This window comes from Globicephala melas, chromosome 7, assembly GCF_963455315.2.
Source record: "Globicephala melas chromosome 7, mGloMel1.2, whole genome shotgun sequence".
Classification (NCBI taxonomy): domain Eukaryota; kingdom Metazoa; phylum Chordata; class Mammalia; order Artiodactyla; family Delphinidae; genus Globicephala; species Globicephala melas.
The window spans coordinates 85,927,368-85,944,775 of NC_083320.1; the positions used below are offsets into that span (position 1 = coordinate 85,927,368).

At 38.9% G+C, this 17,408-nt stretch overlaps 1 protein-coding gene across 1 annotated transcript in view; it reads right to left on the minus strand.

The window, feature by feature from the left end:
• Nucleotides 1-4,742: 4,742 nt before the first annotated feature.
• ARHGAP15 (Rho GTPase activating protein 15) overlaps nucleotides 4,743-17,408 on the minus strand; it is a 622,372-nt gene continuing 609,706 nt past the window's right edge. The window contains exon 14 of the mRNA XM_030883033.2: nucleotides 4,743-6,373. Coding sequence (XP_030738893.1) covers nucleotides 6,190-6,373 — 184 coding nt within the window. The 3' untranslated portion in view covers nucleotides 4,743-6,189. The remainder of the gene's footprint in view (nucleotides 6,374-17,408) is intronic.

Consider the following 17,408-nt stretch of genomic DNA (forward strand, 5'->3'; position numbering starts at 1 on the left):
GTGTGCATGCGCGTGCGCACACGCACGCCTGCATGTGCGTGTGTATCCTTCTGCCAGGTCTCTCACCGAGACAGCTAGATGTTTTCATTTTGACAACACTGCTACAGATAATTGTCCTCTTTTTGTACAAGATGTTCGTGGTATTCTCATCATTTGGGTGATTCAGGATCACTCTCCAGCAGCATGAGACACAGCGTGTTTTGATGCCTGCCTCTTTTTCAATTATATCTACGAGGAAGACTGCTGGGGACCCATTTTTTTTCATCTTGCACAGGACCCCTAAAGGGCCAGATTTAATTTCACTACAATATTAAGCGGTATGATATGATGAATGATAACAGGACATTGACAAATACAATCCAACACAGGATAATATGATGTAACATAGAGTAGAAGCCACCCAAACAAGCACTTTTAAAGATGTGGGAAAGGAGGCTTCCATGCCGTCCTCTCCATAATGTAGTGACATGGTCGGTACAACGTAGAAAAATGAAATGGTACGTGAATATTCAAATTATAATAGCGATAACATGAATGAGAGTTAGTCATCTACTCATAACAACAAAGGTACTCTGTATTTCTTTGGGGAAATACATAATATCCCTCTTGTTCTTTCATGAAAATTAGTGTGAAAGTGAAACTCTCATCAGGTGTTTTAACAGGGGAGGGAGGAGTTACTCACATCTGGGGTATAAATATTTAGGTGTTCATCTGCTTACATTTCTTCAACGTTTTTCTTTTCTAATTGAGCGAGCATATATGGTCTAGTGGTTAAGGCAGGGGCCTCTGGAGCCATATTATTTAGTTTCAAACACTAACCTGACACTTACAAACTATGTGAACTCGGGTAACTTCATTGTTTTTTCCCCTCAGTTTCCTCAAGTATAAATCAAGGATAATAGTAGTACCTTCCTCCACAGACTTAGGAAGATTAAGTGCAGCAGTGTGTGTGAAGTGCAGTTCCTGGCTCTTAACAAGCACTCAAGAAATGTTCGCTAATCAAAAATTAGTCATTCCAGGACAAATTTTTCTTGGTGGTCCTCTGAGTGGCCAGAGAAGGCACACTGCCCCGAGAGAAGGGGGAGACATCAGAGCAGGTGAGATAGAAATGACCTGATGATCACCTGGGAAGCATGCTGTGGAAGAAGGCGGCAGCAGGCGTGCTCCTCTGACTTGGGTATGACTTGGTCCAAATATCTTAAGATGTTACTGTCAAATGTCGACTCATTGTCAGAATACCAGAATCTGCTCTGCCCCAACCCAGAAAAATTCAGCTGGAAAGGGGCCTGCTAGAGGAGTCCTGTGTAACAACAAATGCTGCTTTGCACGGAGCAGTCGTAATTCAGAGGTGGCGGGTGACGCTCAGAAATGCAGGAGGACGATGCTCCTCAGTATTGGTTTCTGAATCTTCTGCCACTGTCTGAATTCAGATCTGTGTTAATAGTATGATGGCAATGATCTTCTGTCTGGCAGTGGTGCCTATAATTTCTCCCTGCCTCAAACGGTAATTCATAAAGTTGCCAGGAGAATCTTCACAGCTTTGCTAAAGTCACTTCGCTGCTAAACAACCTTCAGGGTCTCAAAATTGACTATGGACTTAATATAAAACCTCTTGGGCTTCCCTGGTGGCGCAGTGGTTGAGGGTCCGCCTGCCGATGAAGGGGACACGGGTTCGTGCCCCAGTCCGGGAAGATCCCACATGCCGCAGAGCTGCTGGTCCCGTGAGCCATGGCCACTGAGCCTGCGCGTCCGGAGCCTGCACTCCGCAAACGGGAGAGGCCACAACAGTGAGAGGCCACATACCGCAAAAAAAAAAAACCTCTTGGTATGACATTCGAGGCCTTTCGGAGTCTGGTTCCAACTTGCCTTCTCATCATCTTCAGAAGATCATAAAGTTAATTGTTAGTCAATAAGCTGGAAATCTATCATTTACCTCCAGACAGAGGTAGATGGGACAACTTCTATTTTCACAGTGTATTACCTGTTTTAATTTCCTTCACGTGATTCCATTAGACAGCCTTAAGAGGTGAGATAAGGCAAGTATGATTCTATTTCATAAACTGAAAAACTGAGACCCATTTTAGTTTGCAACCCTTGGTTTGAAGAAAAAGAAAAAGATCCACCTATTTTCTAAAGATGAGATGAAACATTTTTAATTGAGGAAATAATATGTGACTATTATGTTTGAAGAAAGTCTTTTCTTTTTTGTTGGTTTATTATTTTTTTTCATATTAAGATTTGAGTTTCCCAGGAGAGAGTTGATATTGTTTTGGTTTTATTTCTCATTTTTGACAACAGAGCAATTTGACCCAGAACTCTTAGTGACAGTCCTTTGGGCAGAAAATCTTCGCGGGACCTTTTAATTAGGAATTGACAGCATGATTAAACTTATAATTCACAAAAAATAAATGTGGAACAGAGAAGTACAGGTCAATTTCTAGCTGTGTTAAACTGTAAGGACAGCACCAGTGGCAAGTGATTGTTCCCTTTTAACAGCTTTTCTAATTTCTCTTAATTGGATCCTTTGTTTTCTAATTGGAGAGAGAGAACTATCACATGGCTTTCAGTTACTAGCTGTGGCATGGTGATCCTGTCATATGGCACACGCTAAGTAAAGTCAGACCTGCAACATATAAGATGGAATAAATACCATCTCCAAGAAGCTCTGTGAGTAGGAAAGAGGGACAAGCTCCCGTGTCCTGGGAGGAAAAGCCGTGCTGCAATTGGACATGCTAACTAGCCTGATTTTCCAGGCAGACTGCTTTGGACTTCCATTATGTTAAGGTTATGATTTCTTTAAAATATTTATTCATCATAATATATAAATGCTTCTAAGACTACAAGATTATCTCTTGCACTCCTAGAAAACGTTAAAAGCTGTACACACACACATATAAGGCCACACACGAGAAAATGCCAGTGTCCTCCAAGTACCTTGTTTTCTTCTGCCCACTGGTGAATTTATAGAGATTCTCTTTCTAAGAAACAAAGTTTCTCATTTTACAACCTCCATTGGATCTCTTTTGCCTGCAGGATAAAATCTAAATATTTTATCACGTCCTGTATCTGACTCCAACTCTATTCTCCAAAATTGCCAGGCGTGTGCTTCACATGAGCTTCTTACTTTTCCTTGGAGGGGTTAGGTCTTTCACGACTCTGTTCATGCCATTCCTGCTCCCTAGTGTGTCTTCTACATTTTTCTTTGGTTAGTTTTACTCATGGGTCAAGGCCAGATTGAAAGGGTTACCTTCCTAGTGACGCTTCACCTGACTCTCCCAGGCACAACCTGTTTTTTGGTTCTTTGTCAACCACTGAACTTTAACACCTCTGTACCAGCTTCTGCTCATTCACCCATTCAAAGATACTTTCTTATGAATAAAACTGGAAAAAATACTTTTTGAGCATCTCTGTGTCGAGGTGCTAAACTCTGGGGCCACATGGTCACTAGGAGGGCTGAGCGCCTGATCTGGTATTGAACTGTAACTAATCCTTAGGTGATTGTTTTCCTTACCAGACTGTGAAACTGCCTAGTGTAGTAATATTTGCCTTACTTTGTATTCGATCAGCAGAGTCTAGACTTGCACCTGGATCAGATAAGGGGATTAAGAAATGCTCGTTGTCTTTAAATGTCTTCTTGATGGAGAATGTTGATCAGTTTTATAAAATCTAACCCCTCAGCGAGGCAACCTAGTATACCTACAATCTTGGCTTTTAAACTTGGAACAGTGGATAACGAGCATCATCGCTGTCCCTGAGATGTTATGGAAGCTAATGACCTTTCGGCATAAACTTTTTTATGCCTTTAGTGTGTATAAGTCAGATCCTGTGATGGGCGCTTTGGCTCAGCACCTTGGAACGGTCTTCTTCCAGAGAGGAAACACAGTCTTTGATTAAATGCCCTTAGTGGGCAGGGACAGGACACAGCTGGGGTTTGAATAAGGCTAAATCCCATCAGAATGGAAATCAAGAAGCTGCTGCTTTTGAAGATCATAAATCTGGAAGGCAGCAGAGGCAAGGGGCTGTGAGTCCCTGCTCAGAGAAGGTAGTGCCACGTCTCTGTGGCTGCTAGCGCTTCTTCTCTCTGGCTGTTGCCCCCAGAATTACTTTAAAGATGGACACGGGAAGGGATAAGAGTTTAACACTCGGACTACTAAGAAGCAATGAAAGCCTTGGAGAAGACCTAATTAAGAATATGAAATGTCACGGAAATGAGGAGGACGTGAATGCCAGAAACTCTTGTTTCATGTCTCCATGTTTTTCTGAAAAGCACAAGCACAACTTTGAATAAAAGAAGAGCTTAAAGCTGCAAGTCTGTTAGCTCATTGCTACCAGCAACTTTAGATCATGGGGTTCTGCCTCATGTGACTTTCCTTGGCTTTGTGGTATTTGTGTATGTCCCACTCCATGAAACCACACTTCAGCATTTATTGTGGTCGCTTGTGTTCTTGGCCATCAGCCAACTTACTGGCGCCATTGCCAAAATGAAGACATTCAACAGGGGTAAGGGAAACCTCTCCTTCCTCAGGCAGCTCCGTGGATGCTGGAGCTGTGCACATCTGGCTGTCTCTCGAGCAGCCGCTCTCCCTCCACTGTATACCCCACCCACGCAGACAGCCCAGGCCTCTGAGCTCCTTACTGCTCTAAGTGTTTGCTCTTGGATCCGTGCTTCACGTGTTTTATTTACATGCTTTATTTTTCATTTTATGAACAAATCGATAACTAGACTTACTCTTTATCGCACTGGATTAGCTTTATTTATTCCATTTGAATTTGATTAAAAAGCTGTCAAACATAAGTCTACATTTATATCAGCAGAATAATTTCACAAAACCGGCTATGAGATGTGTTCAGCTAGAACACAGTTTTCAAAATAAAACAATGTTTGATATATTCTAGACAGTTACCCTTTTGTTTATCCATGACAACTGAAATTAACCATCAAATGGATAAAGCAATCCAAGTCCAGTCAAGTAATCCTTAGGGCATATGGAAAAAAAGCCTTTTTTAAAAAAGTTCTTTCTAGATGGATTTAATGTAATTCACCAATAAAGCATCCTCAGAAGCATAATAAAAATTCTACATAAAATGACATAGCCAGGGAAAAGGAAGATATACAGTCTGATGAAGATTCAAAATGGATGTTAACATTAAAAATGAACAGTCATGCAATTCCTGTATAATATAAAGATCAAAATTGCAGGGCACTAATTTTGCTTCAAATTTATAAGACAGTATGTTTATGGGACTGCAAATAGTATATGTAAAAAAACATATCCAGGGCTTCCCTTGTGGCGCAGTGGTTGAGAGTCCGCCTGCCGATGCAGGGGACACGGGTTCGTGCCCTGGTCCGGGAGGATCCCACATGCCGTGGAGCGGCTGGGACCGTGAGCCATGGCCGCTGAGCCAGCGCATCTGGAGCTTGTGCTCTGCAATGGGAGAGGCCACAACAGTGAGAGGCCCCCGCGTACCGCAAAAACAAAACAAAACAAAACATATCCAATGGCAAATGTTTTGAACTGCCATTTTTCTTCAGAAAAAATGCCATTCAACATGTATTTGTAAATTTCAGCATCTAGCGCCAAGGATAGCTGGACTAGATTTACGCTTAACGAAAAGGTTCTTGAAAGAGGAAATATGTCTATTTTGGTTGAGATCCTGATTTCCTTTGTTCTATTTAAAAAGTATTCATTTCTGCCTTCTCCCGTCTTTTGGTTCTACTCGTGTACCCGTGGGCATATGGGCAGAGGCCTGAGGCAGCCAGGGTAGTGAAGAGGCTCACCTGTGTGGACACATACCCACACTCTCAATCACACTCACACTCACACTCACTCACATGTCTGCAAATACACAACCACACATCCGATGCCCGGGAGTCGAATTAAGGCTATTTTTGGATATATGCTGTCCTCTGAACAATATTCTATAGCATGGAGCATATGCATAATGTAGGCCTAGAAGTGCTGGAATGCACAACACTGAAGGGGTTAATGTAGAACACATATAGGCAAATACTGTCAACTATTTTATTCAAATGTTTGGAACTTAAACACAAAATCATCATTAAGTTTTTACAAAATGAGGCATCTGTCTCTTGAATGGAAAAAAATATTTCAGAAATATGTTTACAGAAACGTAAAAATATGAGGCCTCGAGACAGATGTGAACATACTCAGTAACTCGTCTTGTCTGTCAGTCTTCCTCCGAGCCAAAGATCTTACTGTACTCGCTCAGCATGAGCTCGGCGATCTGGTTCTGGTACACCATGTGCACCGCCATGTTCCCTGTCTCGTTTTCAGCTCGCAGAAGGGTGGGTCCAAATACAATCCCTAGGCTTTGTGTGGACATGAGGTTCTTGGATGCCTCGGCCACTATCCTATGGAGACAGAGAGAAAAAAAAGACCCATTGGAGTTTGAATAAAATTGTGGCTACTTTTGAACTATAAAGTTCTGTGCTCTTGAATCCTTTTTCTTTGTTAAATTTCAACTTAAAGAAGGAGAATAAGGGCAGTGATTGGCTTTGGCAAAACACAGAATGCAACACAAGCAAAAAAAAAAAAAAAAATTCAGGTTCCAGAAATACTACTAGACCACAGCATTATTTAATCTTCTACTCTGTGTACTTTACTATATGGAAATAGAACCTATGACTTTTGGGGGGAGGATTCTATCCCCATAATACCTGGCCATTGTGGGTGCTTAATAAATGTTTGTGGAATGAATGAATGAATAAATTAGCAAAAATGAGAAAAATTACTGTGGAGAGTTAACAAGATTCAACCTGTGAAGTGGTTATAGTCAATGGAGGAAACATGCACAGAATATATAAGAAGCCAAACACACAAAAAATAGAACAATAGATACATAATTCATGATGGAAAGACCAAAAAAATAATTAAGTTTTTAGTGATTAGCATGAGTAAAGTATTCCTGACAAATGCTAATTGCAATATGTTTTGTAGAGAGGGTAGGTTCTGGGACATTTAGGTGTATAACAAAATTCTAAGTGTCTTCACCCATTTTACTCAATTTAGCTCACATCTCAATAAAATGCAGAAGACTGTAGCATTTGCACAGGAGAAGAGTCCCACTGGAATCAAAGAAATGTTTGCTTATGTGAGGACTGTGGAGAGCTGGAATACCAATGAAACATTAGGATGTGGTTTTATTACTGGTAATGTCTTGCCTGCTTCAACACGGGACTCTTAAAAAGAAAATAAAGCCCCCTCCTATCAATTGAGACTTTAAAATTAAAAAAAATAATGCTTATTCTCACCATTAGAACCCCCTTGGTTTTATATTAAAATTAGGTTTTAGTGACGTTAGGGAAATAGGGAGAGCACATGGAAGGACAGGGTGCTAAGAAATACTGTACTCTGCATTCCTGCAGAACACCGACCCAAGGGAAATATAAGCTCAGAGAATAAAGTGGGGCAAAAGAATACTTTACTGCAAGGCAGTGGGGCATCCAGTCTCAGAGCCCACTGGGGCACTGGTTGAGCTCTAGCGGACTCTGTGTTTGGTCTGTTTGGGCCTACCTAGTTCCCACTCAGAGGAGGCAGGAGGAAGGAAGACTTGCTCTCTTTCCATCTCTCCACAAACCCAGATCTCTGACATACCATTTCGGTGACCAAGAGCCCATGCCTTCTCTCTCCTGAAAGAGACTGAGAAGGGCCAAAGCCTTCAGTTTGTGACTCCCCACAAGATGTCATTGACCTGATCAATATCAGTAGTAATCAAGCAAAATCAAGTATTATTCTAAGCAATTTTATTTATTTATTGGCCGCAGAGGCATGCGGGATCTTAGTTCCCTGACCAGGGATCAAACCCGCACTCCTATTCCATAGTGGAAGTGCAGAGTCCTAACCACTGGACCGCCAGGGAAGTCCCTATTATTTATTTTTTATTTAATTTGATTTTTAAATTGAAATATAGTTGATTTTATTCTAAGCAATTTTGGGGTCTCATTTAACTTCATAACAATCCCATGAGGTAGTATCTATTATTTAAGCCCTTTTGACAAACGAGAAGACTGAGGCCAAGAGCGGCAAAGTGCCTGATATCACACAGAGCTGAGGCTCAGACCCAGGCAGGTGGGTTGCAGCTCCCGTGGAAACATCATTGCCCTGGGGTGTGTTATGGCTCCTATGCTTAATAACTGGGCTTTCATGTCACTCTACCATCTTCCACATGGTTATTGGTCCTTCCATAAGGGGGTCTGGAGTTTTATTCCTCACAGTAGCATTGTGATTGACAGCCTGGTTACAATGGATTTATTGTGGGGAAAATTACTCTTAAACTTGGACTGAATATTCAAGATATTCTGCCTCCCATTTTCACTTTTCTTCTCCTTCAAATGGAAAGCATTTGTACCTGTGCGTAATGTTGGCAATACTACGTTTCTGGAAGGGATTCTCACATTTAAAGTATCAGTGAGTTATCAGAGACTTCAAGTTTAGAGTTTCCTTTGGAATGTAAGAAACTGTGCCACTTTGCTACTACATTTACCAAAAGTCTGTAGAATGATTTTAAAACACTCTCCTAACCTGGAGTAGGCACAAATGGAGTGGGGCTTTGCTTCTCTTTAATACACCTATTCACCTTGGCTTAAAGTCTCTCTTGAGCCTCTCCCAGACCTCTTGAATATAAAAATCACTTGTATGATCCATTGTGAAGGAAGACAGTTTTTCTCTTTTGGATTTAAAGTAATACCTTTTTGGGATGCTAACTCATTCATTGACTATGCCACAATAATAATTTAAAATTTTGTTAAACAAATATGGAGAGAGATAACATAAGTGATCAATTAATTAACTATTAGGTAAAAGTTGCTTTAAAAACATTACCCATAGGTAGCAAAGGTCTAGGCTGATAAGAATTATCTATCAGAGAACAGGGCTCAGAAGGCATGGGGCATGAAGAAGGTAAAATTAAAAGCAAAAGTCTAGGGCTTCCCTGGTGGCGCAGTGGTTGAGAGTCCGCCTGCCGATGCAGGGAACGCGGGTTCGTGCCCCGGTCTGGGAAGATCCCACATGCCGCGGAGCTGCTGGGCCCGTGAGCCATGGCCGCTGGGCCTGCGCGTCCGGAGCTTGTGTTCCGCAACGGGAGAGGCCACAACAGTGAGAGGCCCGCGTACCGCCAAAAAAAAAAAAAAAAAAAAAAAAAAAAAGCAAAAGCCTATTTAAGTATGAAGGTGAATGGCTGATATAGGGCCAACAGGGGAGAAGAAGAACATTAGGACCTGGAGTCCAGGGAGACTGAAAGGAGAAAGGGGTGACCTCAAGACAGATTGATGATGGGAGATATAGTTTCCTAGTTAATAATGGCTATAATTTCAGTCAATAGCAGGAACAATGAGATTTGGGGTATAGCTGGGAACCAGAATTGTGTCAAACTCAAGGTGAGGCTAGAAATCAAGGGACGTCCAAAAGCTGATTATTGGAAGGGACAGTTGTGGCTGTCATTATTGGAGATTATGGGGGTAGAAGCTGGAAGAGGTCTAGGCTATCTGGAGGAACTGGCGTGACTGGAGGGGTCTCCAGGGCATACAGGAAAGATATAGCTGGTGGGACTCGAGCTGTGAGAGGAGAAAAAGAAGGCTGAAATGGGACTAGATTATTTTTTAATTTTCCCAGTGTTCTTTATATTTTTCCTGCTCAGCAAAAGTTCTGATCTGAGAATCCAGAGCAGGACCAAATCTAGAGGAAAGCAAGGCTGAGTTTCAATGGAGTGAAGAGTAGGAGGCTACAGCGGGCTGTCAGAGCCCCCTCTGGGAAAGGATTCGCTCTTGGCCAGTGGATCATGGGAGAGGACTCCTGTAATGGATTTCTGCCAAGTCATCGGTTTCCTAAATTTCCCATGGACAAGTGTTCACTTTGAGCTCTTCTGCGTGTGTAAATGTGGAACATTCATGCCATCTCAACCTGTGTTATTTGTGTCCATTTCTCTTCACACTCTCCATGTGACTTTAATAAAACCAGTTTTAACTAATGGGTGCTTTCAAGTAATCTTGTTACATGTAGATTTTACCAAATAACACTTAGTGTTGTATTCTTGTTATATTTGCATTACTGCAGGTTAAATTTTCTTAGCAGCTTGGAATTTTTTCCAAGTTGGGAAAATTAAGTTACTTGCAATAACTTTTAGAAAAATCAAATGTAGTTAAGAAAGAATGTTAAGAAAATGTGGATATGTATTATACAGAATGCATGCTTTCTTGCCTATTCTCTGTTACAAAACGTGTGCTTGTGTGTGTGTGTGTGTGTGTGTGTGTATGTATTTCATTGGCAATTTATGTTCTGAATATCAACCAACCAGTAGTTGGTATATTGAGAAATCAATCAATCTTTAGGTTAGAAAATGCTGAGGGTGAAGACTATTTTGGGGTGGAAGTCACCAACTACCGAACTATATGATTCATGTAGATAGACAAAAATATTCTCACATCAACATTCACATTAGATTAAACCCCTTTATAGTAAAGAGTGGTGATAGATATTTCTAGCAAAGAAGGCTCCCAAACTGGGGATGTCTGGAAAATGTATTCATGCTGTTATGGATGTATTCATGCTGTTATAGACTTCACTATTCAAATGTGAACTTACTTACGCTGTACCTCAACAGACTCTTAAATAGTTAAGTGGTTGATTTAGGACCACATAAGTAGTCAACCACAATGTCAAAATACAGCTAGAATACAATCCTACGAAATTATTCAAATCTCAGTTTTTTACCTCAGATCAATGGGTGTCATAATTTCCACTCTCACTATGGGGACTATCTGGGCATTGCAAGTGTCATTATTTCTGAAGGCTTCAACTAGTAAAACATATGTAGAGGAGAAATAGAGGCTATCGAAAGAAATAAAAGCCCTGCATGGAAAAAAATGCAATCTAGTATGTAAGATGGAAAACTCTCAAAAACAGTAAGTTGTACTTCCAGTAGTTTAAAATGCAGTTGAGTTGTATTATTGGAGGGGAGGATCTGATTCAGAAACCAAATACATTTTTACTATGGGTTTGGCAGTACTTCCAAGACAGCTTTCACTAAAGTGAGTTCTGCAAAACACCATCTCTGTGACATACTTCACAAAAATAGCAATCTGGAATAAGAAAAGTTTTGGAGAAAATTATATGCCATTTTTCCTTCTTGGAAATTTACAATGCACAATAGCATAATAAAGGCTCTGACAAGTCCTGCAGAAAACTAACCCTGTTCATCTTTGTGTAACTCTTGTGCTCCCTAACTTACTTGCACGTTGTGGATCCTCTTTCTTGAGAGACAATAAACAGCATACATTAAGAAATGTTACTTCTAGTGTGCTTTGCTAAGGATCTACTAAGTCTGAAACATTATGGATTTTACCCTCCTATGCCACCCAGGCTTCAGAACTCCATAGCAGCTAATTTAAAGAGGTCAGATTGTGGTCATTTCTGGCAAGTTCCACCCCTCTGGTAGGGCTTAGATTTCATCTGGCCTTAAACTCCATGACAGTGTTGTAAATTTTGAGCTACAATTTAACCTGTTTTCAGCAAAGAAATGAAAGAAGCTCCCTTTTTAGGACAAAACAAAGGCCAAAAGGCAAAAGACCACATCTGAATGAGAAAGGTGAGAGCAGAGACATGGTTGAGAGATTACCATACAGTAAATTGATGGATGGTAAGAAGGTGCAAAAACATTTAGATCTTAGATCAATATTTGGAAATTCTTCTACATGTTTGTTTACTCACCATTAGATTACTCCCAAGAAATCCTTATAGCAAAGATACGTGATTTGCAGCCACAAGAAGAGCTCAAAGTTTAGTGCCTGTGAATGCTTGACTAATAGGAAAAATACCCCAAACTGCAACTCTTTTGAAAAAGGCTATTTATTAACACTGCTTAGTTTAAAATAGCCTGACAAAAATAATTATGATTTTATGAATTTCTTCACAAAATAGCACTTGATATGTGTTCATTTTAAAAGAAACTCTTATACCGCTAAGTAAATTCAAGTTTATAAAATCTTGAAGTGGGTAAGAATTCATTTTTCTGGCAAGAGATCAAAAAGGTGATATACAGTTTACAGCATAAGAAGGAAAAGAAATACCAGAGCTACTTTTTGTTGGACCCAAATGGACGGAGCAATGATCCATCAATTTTAGATTATTTTAGAAACAATCTATAATCCAGAGCTATAGATGCTGGACCCCAGGCAGAAAAAAATCCTCAGAGCCTTATGCTGGGTAAGTTTTTCCAAAAGTGAGCTGAATTGCTAACTCAAAGGAATTTCTTAGTTGCTTAAAATCACAGCCAAATGATTCAAAATGAAAGAGAGATTTACTATAAAACTAAAAATTAATGCTGAATTAAGAAGACCAAAGCATTTAATAATAGTCCAGCTCCAAACAGATATACGGATGCAAACTTCCTTTTAAGTTTGTGCTTTGCTGTTACCATAGTGACTTGCAAAGCAAGTCGAAAGCCACATAATTGCCTGCAGAACAAGCCTCAGGTTATTGGAGGTGTACTAAAAATATTCCCTTCCCTATCTCTGGATTGCTGTGATTTTCCAACAGACATAACTTTAGGATGGTTTAACTTGAATGGGGAAAGTGCGGTGGTAAACGTACTTTTGCCATCAGGTCACACTTGCAAAATACAGCTCATCCACTGTATGTGAAATGTTAATTGTGACTTTGACCATTTCAGTGAAGAGAGGCTGTTAAATATAGAATAAATTTTCAATGTGCTCAACTTATGTTTCCTATGTGCTATAACTACTTTGGGGGGGGGGTTCCATGCTAACCATATGCTTGCCTACTCTCAATTTGCACAAACTATACTGCTGTCTACACTGGCCTTTTTATTTTTTTTTAAAGATTGGGGACTTAGCAGGAATTCTACCTTCTCCCTTAAAGTCATGGCTGTATGTTAGAAAATTTTTCAAATATTGCAAAAGCAGAAGAGCATTCAGAAATGTTTTTGCATTTAATACTAATGTATTTCAAGGCAGTGATTCACTGGTGATTCAGTCATTTTTTATATGCAAATTTATAAATTAATTGATTTAAACTAATTGTAAAGTCTTCAATTTTATACTTAAATATCATATTATTGTTTTCCAAAGTAAGCAAAAAACTATCCTCCTAAAAAGGAATTACTGCTATATTCTGACATTTTTGCTTTTAAATTATCTTTAAAGCTACGTGTATGTAATTCTTTCAAAGCACATCATGGAAAAGGTACTTTATATGGCAGTCGCACATTCACAGGTAACATGGCCTTATTCTTTGCATTTATTGAGTACGCTCTTTGCATTGATTTCATTGCAAAAGACTGAAACATTTTCAATTATTCACTTGTTTCATATTTACATTGATTGGCCATTACAGGGAGAGTCTAATGTATCTTTAAAGCAATATTCAGAAGAGTAAGATAGGAGGAGTGATAAAATAAAAAAAAGTGACTAGCCCATAGACTTCAAAATGGCTTATTTCTGGTTGGAATATGTATTCTATAAGGTGATAACAACCATGGATAAAATGGGATATCATAGCCAAAGCCCTTACATAGTAGATAATATCAAAAGGAACACTAACAGTAGTCACTATTTGTTGAATATCTTTTATGTATTAATCACTGTGCTTCAAATATATCACAATTTTCAAAGGTAGACTTAAAAATCAGCTTTAATTTCTTTGTTATGATTATAAAGTAATACATTCTATTAGAATTTGAAAATTTAGTAAAGAAAAAACCACACCAGCAACTGTGAACAGTAACTCAAGGTACCCATTATTCATTCATAAAAATCTGTTACTCAGTAGACCTGCTATTACTCAACACCTGCTAGGTGCCTGATGCTGTTCTGGATGTTGAGGATGGTGCAGTGAGTAAAACAAAATCCCTGCCCATATGCAGCATACAATCTAGTGGGGGAACCAGACAACGAACAATACACTAATCAGTATACGGTGTGATTTCAGGCACTGAGGTACTTCAAGAAAAACTAAGAGAAGTGGTGGTTCTTCCACTGACGCTGGGAGCCTTTTAAAAGTTTCTCCTGGCCTAGAATCCATCCCCAGAGATTCTTCTTTACCAAGAATGAGTGGAGCCTGGCTGGCTGTAGATAATACAGCCCCTAGATTATTCCACTGTGTAGAGAGGTGGAAAGTGCACATGTGGCAGACAAGGTGCTCGAAGTTCTTTCTAAGGAAGGGACGCTGGGGCAGAGAGCAGCTTATGTGCACACACCAAGGGAAGGAAAACGCCAGGCAGGGAAAAGTAGGTAGAAAGCCCCAGTGGTGAAGTTGGGCTGGGTGGTTCTAGGAATAGAGAAGGGGAGAGTGAGGCAGAGAAGGTAGGAGATGCTGTGGGCGGACTCATGGGACTTGGTAAGGATTTAGGACTTAATTCTAACAGTGATGGGAATTCAACCTTGGGTTTTGAGCAAGAGAATAACACTGCCAGCATTTAATATAAATGTATAAGTAATTTATTTACATACATATTCAAGAAAATACTTTCTATATAATTTTGTATTCACCGTTTTTCACTTCTATCATGAGCAATTCCCATGTTTTATATAAGTAGTATATATTTTTTACTCATTATCTTATATGGGACAGAATGGGCTGTACCCTATGATTTCTTAGTATAAGTGAAATTGATGTATTAAAAAATCTTTTTGTAGTCTTTCTCCACATTTTGGAGTATTTCTTTAGGCAGTGGTTTCCAAATGGGGCAACTACCCACTCCCACTCCCCCTATTAGGCATTTGCAATGTCTGGAGACATTTCTGATTGTCATGACTGGGCGGGGTGGGGGAGTTGAGTTGCTATGGTATCTAGTGGGTACAGGCAAAGGATGCTGCTAAACATTCTACAATGCACAGGACAGTCCCCCAAACAAAGAATTTATCCAGCCCAAAATGTCAATAGTGTTGCTGTTGAGAAACCCTGCCTCAGGGTAAAATAGTAGAAATGTAACAATTAGATCGATGGTTCTGAAACTTTACCATGCATGAGAGTAATTTGGAAACCATATGAAACACAAGTTTGCTGAACTTCACCTTCAGATTTTTGGTTCAGCACCTCTGGAGAAGGACTTGAGGATATGCATTTGTCACAAGTTCCTAGAGATGATACAACTGGTCCCGGGACCACACTTTGAGAACTTGTGCTAGATTAAGATATTGGTTCTCTTTTCTTAAAATATGATAACGTGGGATACGTAACATGACAACCCATAGTCCTGTTAGCATTATTATCACTTGGTTTTATTCTTTTTAAAATAATTGCTAACTTGATAGGTGAAAAATGATTGTCGTTTGAATTTAGGATTCTTTTAAGTTAGGTAATGGGGAAGAAGTTAAGAAAAGAACAGCCATGTGGATTTTTTCTTCTGTGAACAATTGTTCATATCACCTGCCTTTTTCCTATTGAGAGCATATCATTTTATTTGTTACTTAATCCACTTACTTATTTTGTATAACAAAACTAACACATAGTCTTTAACAGTGTGCTAATCAGGAGTATGTAGAATAAAAAGGTAAAATACTCTGGTTTTCTAGTCAAACTCCTTCATGATAACTCTAATTAACAGATGGGTGTTCCTTCTGGATGCTTTTCTATCTATCCATCTACCTATCTATATATATATATTTTTTTTTCTTTTTAAAAAAGTACATAATATGGTACAATTTGCTTTATTCCCCCTTAACTATATATCATGGGAATCTTTCCAAGTCAGTACATATAAAAATACCTCACCCTTTAAAAAAAATGTTGTTACATTTCATAATATGGAAATAATTTATTTAACCATTCCCCTGCTGATGGACTTTTAGGTTGCTTCTAATTTTTTGCTGTTACAGACAATGCTACAATGAACATCCTTGTACATATAGATTTGTGAGTTTTTTATGTATTAAGATGCATAATACTTCATTACTTTTGTTGTACTTATATTCTCCCAATTCTTTTTTTCCTTAATTTTGTTTATTTAAATTTTGTGTGGTCACATCTAGCACTCTTTCTTTTGGAATTTCTATCATTGTTTTTGTTATTATAAAATTCATCCATTTAAATAAATCAGATAAATGTCATTAATATTTTTTCCTAACTTTAAAAAATGATTTCATTTCATATCCTCTAATTCATCTCAGTATATTTTACTGTTTGAAATGTGATGGTAATCTCAATCTTCTTTTTCTTCAAAAGCTAGCTGATTCCCCCAACCACATTTCTTGAATAAATTTCCATTCTCCATTGATTTGTGATGCTACCTTCCTACAACTCACAGACACACACACCTGGTATTTTTACTCTGTGGATGATTTCTGTGTGTATTCTTAGCTAGTACTTTGCTGTTTAAATCATGATAACTTTAATAAACATTAGGAATCTTCCCATTTTCTTTCTTTTTCAGATGGGAAGGAAAATGTTCAGATGGACAAAAGGAGCCTGAGAAAGACTGAATAATTTGATCAACACCATGTAGTTAAGCGGCAGTAGCACCTAGATGAAGATGCAGATCTTTATTACTCTGGGAGATAGATATTCTTTCCACAAATAACTAAGATTCAAGAATTTGGGGTTTGAAATCAAGGGGTTTCTTAATGTTGAGGCCTGAGGCCTGAGGCAGACGTGGAAGAGAAGTGAGTCAGAAAGTTGGCACAAGTCTTGGGTGACATATTTTGATTTTTTAATCACCTAACTCACATCCAAGGATATATTTATAGGGATGAGAAGGATGTTCAGGTGGAAGAAAAACCAAATGAATACATATTGTCTTTTTCTCCAGAATCACACAGTGTTTTAAACTTCTGAGAGCATTCACTTCTCACTGTGAAAAGAAACGCACTATTTGTGAGATTGGTTGAGAGTTTCAGCTATTGTTTCCCTTAGCTGTTTTCTCTTAAGCTTTAAAATGGTTTTAGCCATTCAGATTTGACCTTGTCCGCAGTAAAAGAAGTCTTAATTTTTACTCCCTGAGCTCTGTTGATCTACCAATAACCATGGATAATATCACCATCCTGGGAAGACACTGCCCTGGATTTAGGGGAGAAAGGTTAGGAAATGTATTACATGTTGGGAGTATTTTTAGAAAAGAAAAAAAAAATATAAGACTGTTTATTATTCTTTACTTGGAATTTGTCCAATAAGGCAGTTAAAACACTAGTATGAGCTAGTAACATTTTATATAGAACATTGGGGGTGTGCATGGATCAGCATTAATTAGGCCAAGCAGAATAAGGCACCTAATTATAAGACATTAGTGGAAAATACAGAACTTAAATATTTGCCTTGTGATGTTAGATAAAACTAAAAGGAATACTATCAATATGCAAAGTCAGGATTCATCAACCTCTTTTTTTTTTTTTTTTAATTTCTTTTCACATAGGTGAAGAGAACAGCTATTTCGCTAAG